The sequence below is a fragment of the Maniola hyperantus genome, chromosome 5 (genome assembly GCF_902806685.2).
Source record: "Maniola hyperantus chromosome 5, iAphHyp1.2, whole genome shotgun sequence".
NCBI classification, from domain to species: Eukaryota; Metazoa; Arthropoda; class Insecta; order Lepidoptera; family Nymphalidae; genus Maniola; species Maniola hyperantus.
In genome coordinates, this window is record NC_048540.1 from 10,220,788 (window position 1) to 10,234,679 (window position 13,892).

At 36.2% G+C, this 13,892-nt stretch overlaps 1 protein-coding gene across 1 annotated transcript; it reads left to right on the forward strand.

Annotated features, from left to right (window-relative positions):
• Positions 1 to 3,451: 3,451 nt before the first annotated feature.
• On the forward strand, positions 3,452 to 12,295 carry LOC117982429 (cytochrome P450 4c3-like). Its single transcript, XM_034968788.2, has 10 exons — positions 3,452 to 3,808; positions 4,507 to 4,596; positions 5,092 to 5,202; positions 6,371 to 6,556; positions 7,321 to 7,517; positions 7,872 to 7,941; positions 8,684 to 8,885; positions 9,803 to 9,954; positions 10,318 to 10,506; positions 11,388 to 12,295. The coding sequence occupies exons 1-10, from the start codon at positions 3,652 to 3,654 to the stop codon at positions 11,582 to 11,584; spliced, it is 1,551 nt and encodes a 516-aa protein (XP_034824679.1). The 5' UTR covers positions 3,452 to 3,651; the 3' UTR covers positions 11,585 to 12,295.
• Positions 12,296 to 13,892: the final 1,597 nt, after the last annotated feature.

Here is a 13,892-nt window from a genome sequence, read left to right on the forward strand (position 1 = left end):
CAAATCATTATCAATCGACTCGGGCCAGCGCTGATCGCGCGAATTAGCGATACAATGGATCTAGGTACACAAAATACTAATGAGTGAGAATTGAGAACATCCATCCAAATTCAGAACACAACGCTTGAAGCTACGTCATATTGTGTGGCCTCTGCTTTACAGCAACATAGAAAAGCAACTGTTTGCTGGAATAATATAGTTCTTAGTATAAGTACGTATAATTAAATATGACGTGAAAAACCTTAAGCCTGCATAGTTGACCCCCGTAGTTGAGTTGATTGTGGGTGACATATAATTAGCTTGTACTCCTATTTGATCTGAATATACATACCTACTTATATAAAATCCTGTAGTAGTATAATGATAATTATAGTATAATTATAATTCCCGTCACGGAAGTTGGAATTAAGTTCCATTTGTGGTGCGGGGCGATTCAAACGCATATCTATAGTTCGCGACAGGTCGAGATGACTATCGGGGTATGAGGCGGGGGGATGCCCCGCACATCCGCATAGCGCCCGCCCTAGTCTGTGTGTTACCTTTTGACGGTAAACCGATCAACCGGTAAATCGATCTTGGTATAATTGGACATTTTGCACGATAAATCAAAAAATGCGTAAAAATGTGTTTTAGAAACTGCACTTTCATATTATGACTCCCCGCTTTGTATAGTAATCTATCTTTGAAAGTTGAAAATAATAATTATTTGTTCATGAACACATTTTAATTTTTTTTTGTGATGTAGCCTCAAATTGACGGTTTTCGGATTTAGTCGTTTACTTGTGCTATAAGACCTACCTACCTACCAAATTTCATGATTCTAGGTCAGCGGGAAGTACCCTATAGGTTTTCTTGACAGACACGACGGACAGACAACAAAGTGATCCTATAAGGGTTCCTTTTTCTTTTGAGGTACGAAACCCTAAAAATTAAATTAAATTCCATACTCTCACTTAATTATTATAAATGCGAAAGTGTGTCTGTCTGTCTGTTTGTTTGCTAGCTTTTCACGGCCCATCCATTAAACCAATTTTGATAAAATTTGGTACATAGATAGCTTTCATCGCGGGAAAGGCCGAAGGACTTAGGCTTCTTTTTATAGCGGAACATCAAAGAATTTCCACGGGATTTTTGAGGACATCTACTTGGTACAGAGACAGCTTGCATCCTGGAGATCGACATAGACTGCATTTTATCCCGGAAGATTAAAGAGTTCCCACGGGGTTTTAAAACCTAAATCCACGCAGACGGAGTCGCGGGCATCATCTAGTGTCTAGTACAGACTAATTTAATATAGGTTATAGAGTCAAAGCTACGTAGGTACTTATAGTTGCATAATAAGATTACTGTAATCAAATGTGTAATTAACACTTTATAATTATACCAGAAGTAGGTACCTACCTATTTAAATAATTATTATGTAGGTATTATTTAGAATTGTGCTTGAAGTAATCTTTAAATCGAGATTTAAGAATCGAACCCGGGACCTTTCACTTATAAGACCATAGCGCTCACCAATGCGCCAGAGAGGACGTCAAACCATTGGTCCTTTATAATTCTTGTTTTCGTCATAGCACGCAACATTTCAGCGCATGCATCTCAATTCCCAATCCCAGTTACTCGTTCGCATTGTCGATCGCATGCGATCATCTGAGGTTGCCCCATCCGAACTTAACTAGAGTAGGTTATAAGGAAAATGCTGCATTGTAAGACACAAAAATGCTTCATTGTGAATTGTAACACGTAATAAGGTGGTTAAAAAACCGGCCAAGTGCGAGTCAGACTCGCGCACCGAGGCCAATTTTTCGACATTTAGCACGATAAATCAAAAACTAAGTAGGTATTATGCTTAAAAATAAATGAAAATCTGTTTTAGAAAAACAGATACAGCCGGGGGCGAGCTGTGACTTGTGAGTCAAAACGTAGGTATTCCTCGATTGTGTAGTGCCTATGCTTTTTTCGGGAGCATATACCTAACTTCAATAGATTTAGGCATGTCTAAAATTAATTGTCGATTTTTATTATAGAAGAGTAGGTAACTATTGATGTAGGAATAATCTACAAGATTACCTTCACTCATTCCCACAAACGACTTTCGGACTTTCCTGAGACAGCGCAGGAGTCGCGAGCCTAACGGTTTCTAGTTTGCCTATCATGTCGCCGATTTTCGTGTAACTTTTTAGGCGTGGTTTTAAATTATAATAGACTGTGCGTTAACCTACTTACCTAATAATAAATAAAATATCTGAGTAGATAGTAGGTACTTACCTAACGCTTTTATTGCTGACATTAATAGAAATTATATCTATAGGTAGGTACATATACCTATTTTGTTTAACTCTATACCGACTTGATGGGTCAATGGTCATTGACAAAGTAGGTAGGTATACCTGCAGGAAATAGGACCTTGCTCTTAGGGAAAACCAGACGCGAGTCAGTAAGTACCGTAATAAGATCTATTACATTGGACACCATGCTAACAACAATGATAAGAGGTGGATATACCTAATAGCTAGCATATCTAGAATGGAGTAGGTACCTACCGACATTTTGTCTCCTTCAATGTACAAGTAACGAGATCTAGGAAGGTATCGGACTGTTTTTATCTGACTAACAGACTACAGCGAAGCCAAAAGGAAAGGTTATGATTTTAGCAGTCTAGGACTTAGGTTATCGATAAGACGTCCTGCCGGGGTCACACGGGGCCTCTTCTTCGAACCTTTAAAGCCGTTAAGCTCGCTGAACATAATCCAAGCAACGGATCGACGTGATATTTTGCATGGATATAGTTTAAGACCTGGAGAGTGACATAGGCTACTTTTCACCCCGAAAAATCAAAAAGTTTCCAAGGGATTTTTGAAAACCTAAATCCACGCGTACGAAGTGAATTGGTACTAAATGATTTGGTACTGAGATACCTTGCATCCCGGGGACGGGCTACTACGGATAGGCTATTTTTGTCCTGGAAAATATAAAGTTCCTACGGGATTTTAAAAACCTAAACCCACGCGGGCGAAGCCGCTGGAATCAGCTAGTTCTATAATAATATTTTAGACTACTACATCATCACTTACCACAGTGAGATTGCAGTCAAGTGCTAACTTGTATCTGAATAATTTTTATTTATATTTATATTGTATGCCGAAAAGAAATAGTGATATAACTAAAGCAAGTTGCCCAAAGACATTTAATAGGTATTGTTTCTCCAAAATCTACGCCATCCATACCTTTAAAAATTAGTGGTTTATGTTTTCGCTTCACTAACCACTTTCAAAATAATAACACCCTCTATCTATGTCATAGAAGCCTCAGTGACAAGTGGTGTATGAACACAGAACATCGACTATGTACCATGAATAACAAGTACCTATCTAAGTAGTTAAGACAATTTTTCCTACGTCTTTGAAGGTTACACGCTTTATACCGTGAACTTACGACCCCTAGACTGGTACCTACTACCTAGTCAGCTTGTTCGCAAACCGTCGCGGTCAAAGGAAAATGTCCATATAAATCGTAGCGCTATTCTTTCATGTTAATACGCGATACGTACGTTAAAAATTGCTTGTCTCGTAGTTATGTTCATTCATTCTCCACGAGAATTACTAGTCTTAGAACAGTCACTTTTATAAATCTTTAATAGTAAATCGCACAATGATTTTGTGGCTATTGTTAGTGGTGCTAGTGCTATGGACTGCGCACTTTAGGTTTAGAAGGAGGAGAATGTATGAATTGGCTTCAAAGGTTCCACATCCGAAAGATGAGTTGCCAATTATTGGTATAGCACATAAATTGTCGGGAAATACGGAAGGTAGGTATGATTTTTAAAATTAAACGATATAACTACTTACGTGGTCTAATATTTTTAGATTTTTTTCTTTTATAGATATTCAGTGTTAGTTTATGATAAATAATGTATGTACCTACCTAATTAATAAAAAACCGGACAAGTGCGAGTCAAACTCGCGCACTGAGGGTTCCGTACGCAGGTATTTTTTTTCGAAATTAAAAATGAATCAAAACTATTATGCATAAAAATAAATAAAAATCTGTTTTAGAATGTACAGGTAAAGCCCTTTCCATATGATACTCCACTTTTTATAGTTAACTTACTTTGAAAATTTAAAATACTAATTAATAATTTGTTCATTCAATTTATTTTGTGATGTAACGACAAATTCACGGTTTTCGGATTTATTCCTTTACTTGTGCTATAAGATCTACCTACCTGCCATTTCATGATTCTAGGCCAACTTGAAAACCTATAGGTTTTCTTGACATACACGACAGACGGACAGATGATGGACAGACAGACAGGCAACGAAGTGATCCTTTAAGGGTTCTTTTTTTCCTTTTGAAGTACAGAACCCTAAAAAGTAGAGTCGTTATTTTGATCGTACGTAGTAGTACCTATCGCAGAGCAAAAATTGTAAACGTAAAATATTTTTTCAAACAGAACTGATATTAATTAACACCCTAACTATCTATTAATAATAATAATATTTTCAGATATAATGACATATTTGAAACAACTCAGCTACGAAGCTATGGAGAATGATGGCGTAATTAGAGGCTGGCTTAATCACATTCTTTATTTCTGTAAGCAATATTTTTTTAACTAAAAAGACATGCCCATGATGGATACTCTGACGACCTCCCTGGTGTGTGATGAATCTTGGGTTCAATTCCCGGCTAGGGCAATTTGAGAATTTATAATTTCTGAATTGTCTCTGGTGTGGCTAATACTACTACCCTATCGGCAAAGATTAGTGAGCACAAAGAGATAGAAAAACAAAAATATTGTAAAAGTGAAAAGTGGTTGTTGTGCATTGTAACGTGTAAATTATTGTGTAACCCCACAGACAGAAAGTGCGCGCCAAAGATGTAGTCCAATCTGAAGTTGCAACATGGCACAGCTGAGATCTGTTTTTTTTACAATGCGCAATCAAACCCTTTGTGTTCAGATTGGAATATTTCTTTTGCCCGGACTATAATATTATTAATACGTTACATTCGCATTTACAATATTAGTATGGATGGATGATTAAGTTTTTTTAAATAATACCTATTTACCTAGTTTTTTTTACTTATCAGTAATAGTAAATCCCGTGGACTTGGAGATGGTGTTGAAAACGTCCATGGAAAAGGATGATCTCCATAGATTTTTACGAAAAATAATCGGCAACGGCGGCATTTTCGCACCAGGTAAGTAACTACAGGCGATGCCAAACTTCTTGAATGCTCTGAAGTTCTTGTTTACCGATAGTACAAAAACAAAAATCCTTTCGATGTTCCCCGGGTCGAGGGCAGGGGGCGCTCTATACTCTGCTCCCGCTTCTCGCTGATACCTGTTATGCTCATGCAACGACTCCTCACCACTTCAGAGCATTCTAAATGTTTGCCGTCACCTATGGACTATTTATGAGTGGTTTGTTAGTTTAATTAGGTTTTTTTAAATGTATATCATGTTATCTAATAATCCGGTTGACACTACATCCTTTACTTTACTTTTATTCGTTGTTAAAAACGATTCGATAGTTTCACTTATATTAGATACATTTTATAACGTAATTTTTTTGTGATACGGAACCCTAAAAATACGAATTCTTCATGATGAATTATCATGGTAAATCACCTTGTATGTGAAAAATGATTAAGTGGTGTTGATGAATCTTTTTTTGCGAATCGCCTTTCGGTGTTTCTTGGTGGTAAATTCAGAATTCTACTTTTTGTTTTGTTATTAAAACACGATATGTTTTATAAAATATTACTTAAGTAAGTGAAAATCTATTCGTGAATATCGAAACGTTATTTTAAATAAATAAATAAAAATATTTTTTATTCAATTAAACTTTTAAAAAGACTTTTTAATCGTTTTTTTAAAGCTCTCTCGGTTGCTCTTTTCAAAGATTTGAAATACAATATTATGCCATACATATAAAAAAGTAGTTGCAGCCCCGCGCATTGCTGGAACGGGCTGCAGATCAAATCCACGCTCTTTTATCATTTACATGATCTTCGATTGTGTAATATGCTTTTTTCAGGAGCATACTTTTAATGGATTTTTTAAACTTGTCTAAAGGCAAGTCCAAAATATTGATAAAGAATCCTCAATTACGGATGTATGTACGAACGGACCGTAATACCCTTTCATACATATCTACTTACATTCGCAAGGAGCGCAACGTTAACTACTCGTCGATGCTTGAACGGACCGTTACTTATAATTCCTTTTAATTATTTATTATTTTTACTATACATCACACACTTACATACATATAACTACCCCACACGTTAAAAAAATATCGTAGTACCCATTTCATTTATTAATTATGTAGGTACCTACTATTATTTAAGTATTGTTATATTTTAGTTCCCATTTGGAGACGCCGAAGAAAAATCCTAGTACCAACGTTTAGCCCCAAAATTGTTGAAAGCTTTATCGAAGTTTTTTCAGAGCAAAGCCAAATATTTACGCAAAGAATGATCAGTATGTGCGGATCTGGACCTTTTAACATCTGGCCTTTTGTATCATCTTATTCTTTGGATTCCGTGTGTGGTAAGTTTATCATTAGATAAGGGAGGGCGCTGCCTGAAAGTAACAACAGGTCGAGATGGCAGTCAGGATTGGGAGGCCCTCACACCCGCACTACCCCCATGCTCACCCGGTGCGGGATAGCCTAGGTGACGTGCGGGTGTGCGGGGCGTCCCCCCCGCCTTACACCCCGATTGCCATCTTGACTTGTCACGTACAATCAGTGCGTACAATCGATATTGTAGATAGGCAAGGCAATTATGTAGGTACATTAGGTATTTCGGAACGTGTGATACATTAACGGTGTCGTTCTAGATACAGAAGTATTCAAGGCAACGTTATTCGTTGATTTATCTACGTTTATAATATCATTAAAGGTACACGCGAAGTAAGACTTTGATTTACGGGGATTTTTAGTCTAGAAAAGTCGTGATTTACCTGTTTGATATTTGCAGTAGATTAACTGCAATTATGCAAGATTATTGGAAAGGAAAGGATTGCGAATTTTTAACTACTGCATCCTGCATGTAGGTTCCTACTTAGATACTTTTATTTAAATGAACTTTTATAAAGCGCTTTTGAATATTGACGGATGCTCTTTAAGAAAATAATCGCAATAAGTATTTACATATAACAACTCCACGGCCTCTTTAAGAGGCCCATGCAGACTGCTGCAGTGCTTATCTACATGTAAACTGCGGTTCTAGTTTAGACTGAAGCAGTAAAAATTACGATAGTCAACGCAAAAACCTTTTGCAAGTTCCACCAATTTCAAAATCTTTCCTCAGAAACAACGATGGGGGTGAAAATAAAGGCGCAGACGAACTCAAATTCACCATTTTTGACGAGCCTGGCGAACGTTCTCAACATCGTCTGCCAAAGGATCTTCCACTTGTGGCTGCAACCTGACTGGTTGTTCAAATTCTTCCCGCAATATCCCAAACACCAGAAATATATTAAAACTCTACATGACTTTACAGATGTGGTACGTAACTAAAACAAAAATCTGGGAAGGGAACTATGGCCTATTTATGTACTCAAGTACCAAATAGACCAGAATTTCTATAAGCTGTAGATCAGTCGCGTCAGTCGTGCGTACGAATAAATAAAATAGATATACCCACTGTACCACAGTGGTTGCAGTAGGTACTACGATTAACACGTGGCATCAACGTACAAGACCCATAGGGGTCTATAGTATAGACATCATACACTGAAAGTCAGAGTAGAAAGAATTCAGGCCATATTTTCTCTATTTATAGATTTCCTAACTAGTAGCTAAGTACTTACCATTAGATTAATAGAAGTAACGTGTTCTTAATGTCTCAATTTTATTTAGGTAATCCGAAAGAAAAGGGATGAGTTAAAGAATGAAAAACATAATCAACCCGAAGCTGACAGTCACTATGGTATGTGTTATGAGTTCATATTTAAACAAATAACCAGGTGAAACCACTTGGAAGCCCCCGTAAAAAAATTTAAAGAGTAAAGTAATTATAAATACCATAATGGCAAGAATTAAAAAAAAATTTACTCTCGCTTCGCTAGCTTATATGTTTAGTTGTTTAGTCAAATCACTAGCATGCATATAATTATTATTGAAAGTTTATAAGAAGCTGTGCTCAGTACACTCGCAATCATCTCGCAATAGATATTATTCAGTGATTCTAGATTCTGATTTTCTGACCTCTATTATTAGGAGTGCACATTGCTTTTGTAAAATGGAAGGAAAAGTTTCGCGCGGTTACTTAGCCTTATGTACTCTATGTACTATGATTAATTTACTATAGTTTCAGTTCGTTCTCGAATCTACTTAGTTTGTTGTAGTTGTAGTTTGTATTACAAAACTTATTACTCTTATTAGAAATCGCGAACACTTCGCTTGCAAGTGAAAAATTTATTAGAGCTCACTTCACTTGAGCTTTTATTATTACATATTCCGTTTACAAACAACTCCGGGGGATACTTCACAAAAAAAACAACAGAACGATTGCATCACTTAGCAATACCGCTTCTGGCACCTTAGTCCGCCGCTAATCACTTAACATCAGGTGACCCACCTGCTCGTTTGCTCGCTATACAGTATACTTATTAAAAAATATAAGTATACCTAAATATAACATATCTAATGAATACAAAATTATTTTGCAGACTTAGGTGATTATCAAAGGAAAAGTTTTCTTGATTTATTAATCACTTTATCCGGCGGCGAAAAGGGTTACACAGATTTGGAGCTTCGCGAAGAGATCGTAACACTAACTATCGCTGGCACAGACACGTCTACGGTCTGTTTGTGTTTTACCCTCAAATTATTGGGAAAATATCCAAAAATCCAGGAAAAGTTATATGAAGAGTAAGTAATATACGGGTTACAGGGAAATAGGACACGATCCCGTTAAGGGGTTATAGTACAGGACATTAGCTATCAAACGACCCCTAAAGTGCTTATGCAAAAGTGTATCGTTTTCGAGTTATTCATTTTTTTATATTTTTCTTGGTACCAATGGATAGCTAATGAAACGTAGATGTTTTTAAAATAATCCGCAGGATAAGTGCCACAGTAATTTTTACAGAAAATTTGCAAGTTATTCAAAGAATTAAATTTAAAAATTGAAAACTTGTACAGTTTTTGGTCTGTAATTTTAAAATGCTTGAAGATTTTTCTTGGTTTATAACTGTTTATTATTAACAAGGATATGTACTAGCAAGAAATAAAAAAAATCTGATGAAAAACATTGTTCCTTTTTTTTATTAATTTTTAAAGTGGCAAACAGCCCTTTACTAAGAAAAAAATAAAAAAATGAATAACTCGATAACGATACACATAAGCACTTTAGGGGTCGTTTGATAGTTAATGTCCTGTACTATAACCTCTTAACGGGATCGTGTCCTATTTTCCTGTAACCCTGTATACACAACCTTAGTGATATATGTTATACCTATTTGAGGTGCTGTTACTCCTCATTATACATAACAAATATAACGAATTAGTTGATGCCCACGACTTCGTTCGCATGGATTTAGGTTTTTTTAAATCCTGTGGGAACTAAGTATTTGATTTTCCGGGGTAAAAAGTAGCCTATGTCACTCTCCAGGTCTTTAACTATACCCATACGAAAAATCATGTCAATCCGTTGCTCCGTTGCGACGTGATTGAAGAACAAACCAACAAACAAACAGTTTTTCAAACCTCACATTACTTTCACATGAAGTTCGCAGTTCGACGTAACGATCTAAATTGCCTGATCATAACCATACCTTTAATTTTAGGATAAGAGAGGTGTTTGGAGATTCCGATCGCCCGTTAGTAAAGGAGGACTTACTTAGGTTGAAGTATCTGGATAGAGTTGTGAAGGAATCTCTAAGGTTGTTCCCTCCTGTGCCTTTTATTATTCGGAAAGTCGAAACAGAGTTTACGTTACGTAAGTTTTATGAAACCACATTACTTATTATAAAATAGAACAGACACTTAGTTTTAAAAAAAATGAAAAAATCGTTTGTTTAAATATACAATCAAGTACAATACAACTGAGTCCTGCTGTGCTGGCTTAATATTTAGTGGTTAGAGATATTGTACCAAAAGTTTGTAATCGAAGAAACTTCAAATTTTTCTATAAAAAGAGATGATCCAAAAACGCATGAGAGTACCACTGCGTATAAACCCCAATTGATGTACACCAAGTACCTACTAACAATTATGTAAAAATGATAAATGAAACCATTTCGTGAGTAAGTTAAGAGTCAGGACTTTTTGTTCTAAATACATAATTAGTAATTTTTTTTAGCTGGCTCTGGTCTGACAGTCCCAAGTGGTTCTGGCATAGTTGTCTCAATAGTTGGAGTTCATCGCGATCCCAAGTACTGGGGTCCGGATGCAGAGCATTTCGATCCCGATCGGTTTCTTCCTGAACGCTTCAAGTTGCAGCACGCCTGTAGCTACATGCCGTTTAGTAATGGACCTCGAAATTGTGTGGGTGAGTGCTGTTGTTTTGCTGGTAAAAAACTTTAAAATAAACTATTATTTTATAGAGCGCGTAAAAAAGTAACGTGGCGGCTTGCGCAGGTTATAGGTATACTAAGGATTAAATACACAAGCCCAGCTGAGATTTGTTTTTAACCAACTTCCAAAAGGAGGTATAGTTCTTAATTCAGCTCGTTTTTTTTCAAATGTATGTACCTACACCGATTTTCACAAGGTTTCTGGACTGATTTGCATATTTTTTTAAATCAACAGTAGAAGTTTCCTTAGTAGTCCCATAAAAATTCCGGATCCAACTCCTTAATCCTGATGCTGCAGGGTTACTGCCCGCTTAAGTTATCAAGATTCAGGAAGTGTTCATAGTGAATTAATATTGTAAGTACCAAGCAACGACTTCATGCTTGGATTCCAAGTCCCAACTCGGTACAGCACTCCTAAACTATAGTGATTCAGGTGATGGTGCAATATTATGTTAGGTAGCAATTATAGACTACATTATTGAACTTCGGTTCCCAAATCCTCAATCCTGATGCAGCAAGGTACTGAACTCCTAAGCCGTGGGGATTCGGAAATTTCTGATAGTGAATTGATATTTTAGGTATCAAGCAACGGCTTCATGCTTACACTCCAAGTCCGAACTCCTCAAACCTGACGATACAGGGTAGGTACAGCATTCCTAAACCATTGAGATTCAGGAACTGTTCCTGGTGAAATCGTATTGTAAATGCCGAGAATAGACATTTGTTATTGAATTCTAAGTCCTAACTCTTCAATTCTGATGCTGCAAGGTACCTACTGAACTCCTAAGTTGTGTAGATTCGGAAAGTTTTGTAAAGTGTTCTATTCGTGGAGCTAACCATGTTATTATGTTTACAGGTTACCAATATGCTCTGACATCAATTAAGACTGCATTAACATCGATAATACGAAATTTGAAAGTCATAGGAGAGCCAGAAAAAGGTCCCATACCGAACATAAGAGTTAAGTTGGACATCATGATGAAAGCTGTTGACGACTACCACGTGACCTTGGAGAAGAGAAAATCTGACCCTGAGACGGAATCACAAAAATAATCTCCTAAATGTCAACATTTTTCAGCTTCCAATAGCTGAAAAATTTAGATCTATTTAGTTTGAATTTCAACTTTAATATAAGTAAGTTATAAATATATTTTGTGGTCGACGTTTATTTGAAGATAGCGACGATTTAATAATTTATTATGACACATCTGATTTGTAAATACCTATGTTATATATATATAAATTACTGGGGAAAGGTGGAATAGATTGAATATATGTACTAACTTCCGTGAACATTATTATCTCATGAAGTTATTCATTAAATAAATAATTATAAACTTATTGAGCATCTAATTTAGTTTCGCTTAGTACCTATTCTTATGTAGGTAATTTGTAGTAGGTGTAAGATTTGTCTGACGAGGGTTCCGTACTACAGTCGTATTTTTTCGACATTTTGCACGATAATTTAAAAACGATGATGCATAAAAATAAATAAAAATCTGTTTTAGAATGTACAGATACAGGAAGACCTTTCATATGATATCCCACTTGATATAGTTATCTTACTTCGAAAATTGAAAATACTAATTATTAGTTCATGACCACAATTTAATTTTTTTTGTGTGATGTAACTACAAATTCACGGTTTTCAGATTTTTCCCCGAAAGTCTGTTATAAGACCTACCTACCTGCCAAATTTCATGATTCTAGGTCAATGGGAAGGACCCTGTAGGTTTCTTGACTGACCGACAGACAGACAGACAACAAAGTGATCCTATAAGGGTTCCCTTTTTCCTTTTGAGGTACGGAACCCTAAAATTAACCTTCATATCGACTTATTACTATACCCAGTAGGTAAATATTTATAGGTAGGTACCAACCATTAAATAGTGTATAATAAAATAAGCGTTTGTAATTATAACTTGACTTTTAAAAGGACTTCCCCATACAATAACTTCTTAGAGAACGTTTTATGAGCGTTTTATTGACAATATAATTTTATGAATTAAGTAATTACCCAAGTAAGTACCTACCTATTAAATACCCAAGATGGAAGTGTCATTTATTGATTCTTTTAGACTTTAGATTATTACTTAGTGATTCTACAATTATTATTGTTGTAGAGTCTAGAATGTAGACCGTTAGTATCTTTTTGCACTGCATCCGATTCGACGTTGATAAAATTCAGATCTGTTTCAACGGATGTTGTTTGCGTACCTACTACACCTGCCCCGACTGGGATCGGATGCAGTGCGCAAGCGTCCATACTTCATACAAGTAATATTAATATTAATCCGGTCACTAAATGATACTCTGAATTGAAGATATTCTCTGTGATTCGGATCAGATCCAGTTCGTAAAGAGCCTTAGCAGTCTAACGGTCTAGAGTTCTGAGTTCAGAGTTCTCACAGAGCTCTGCTCTCTAATTAGACTAAAGAATCGTGAAGCTTATAAAAACCTAACCTGCTAGCACTCGTAAAATCGGAGACTATATTCATTCGGAGAGTATATTTTCTCAATTTTTAGGGTTCCGTACCTCAAAAGGAAAAACGGAACCCTTATAGGATCACTTTGTTGTCTGTCTGTCTGTCTGTCGTCTTTCTGTCTGTCTGTACTCTGTTCGTCTGTCTGTCAAGAAACCTACAGGGTACTTCCCGTTGACCTAGAATCATGAAATTGGGCAGGTATGTAGATCTTCTAGCTGACATTTGGGAAAAATTCTGAAAACCGTGAATTTAGGGTTAGATCACACAAAAAAAATTAAATTGTGGTCCTGAACTAATAATTAGTATTTTCAACTTTCGAAGTGAGTGACTATATCAAGTGGGGTATCATATGAAAGGTCTTCACTTGTACATTCTAAAACAGATTTTTATTTATTTTTGTGCATCATAGTTTTTGAATTATCGTGCAAAATGTCGAAAAAATACGACTGTAGTACGGAACCCTCATTGCGCGAGCCTGACTCGCACTTGGCCGGTTTTTTTTTAATATATAGACTAGCGCTTGGCTGCAAGCAGACCTAGTGGCAAGTGATGATGCAGCCTAAGATGGAGCGCGCTTGCCTAGAAGATGCCTAGTCACTCTTGACTTGAAGGTACCCATATTATAATTGGCGGGGAAAACTGATGCTAGAAGGGCGTTATTTTAATTTTATACCTATGTCAAATTTCATGCAAAAGTATCTAAGTATGATTTTAATCCTCAATTTAAAGTGAACCGTACTTTTGACATGACAATTGAGCCATAGAGTTTAAATGGCACGTGAGGAGCATATTCTACGAACTATGCACACGACTATGCATAATCTGCTTGGTTCATGACAATTGATTCTAAATCGGGTGAATAGAGCAAGATTAGC

Coding starts and splice junctions, on each gene's coding strand:
- LOC117982429 (XM_034968788.2), top strand. CDS start 3,652: ATGATTTTGTGGCTATTGTTAGTGGTGCTAGTGCTATGGACTGCGCAC. Junction 7,518..7,871: donor TACATGACTTTACAGATGTG/GTACGTAACTAA, acceptor AATTTTATTTAG/GTAATCCGAAAGAAAAGGGA. Junction 10,507..11,387: donor TGGACCTCGAAATTGTGTGG/GTGAGTGCTGTT, acceptor TTATGTTTACAG/GTTACCAATATGCTCTGACA.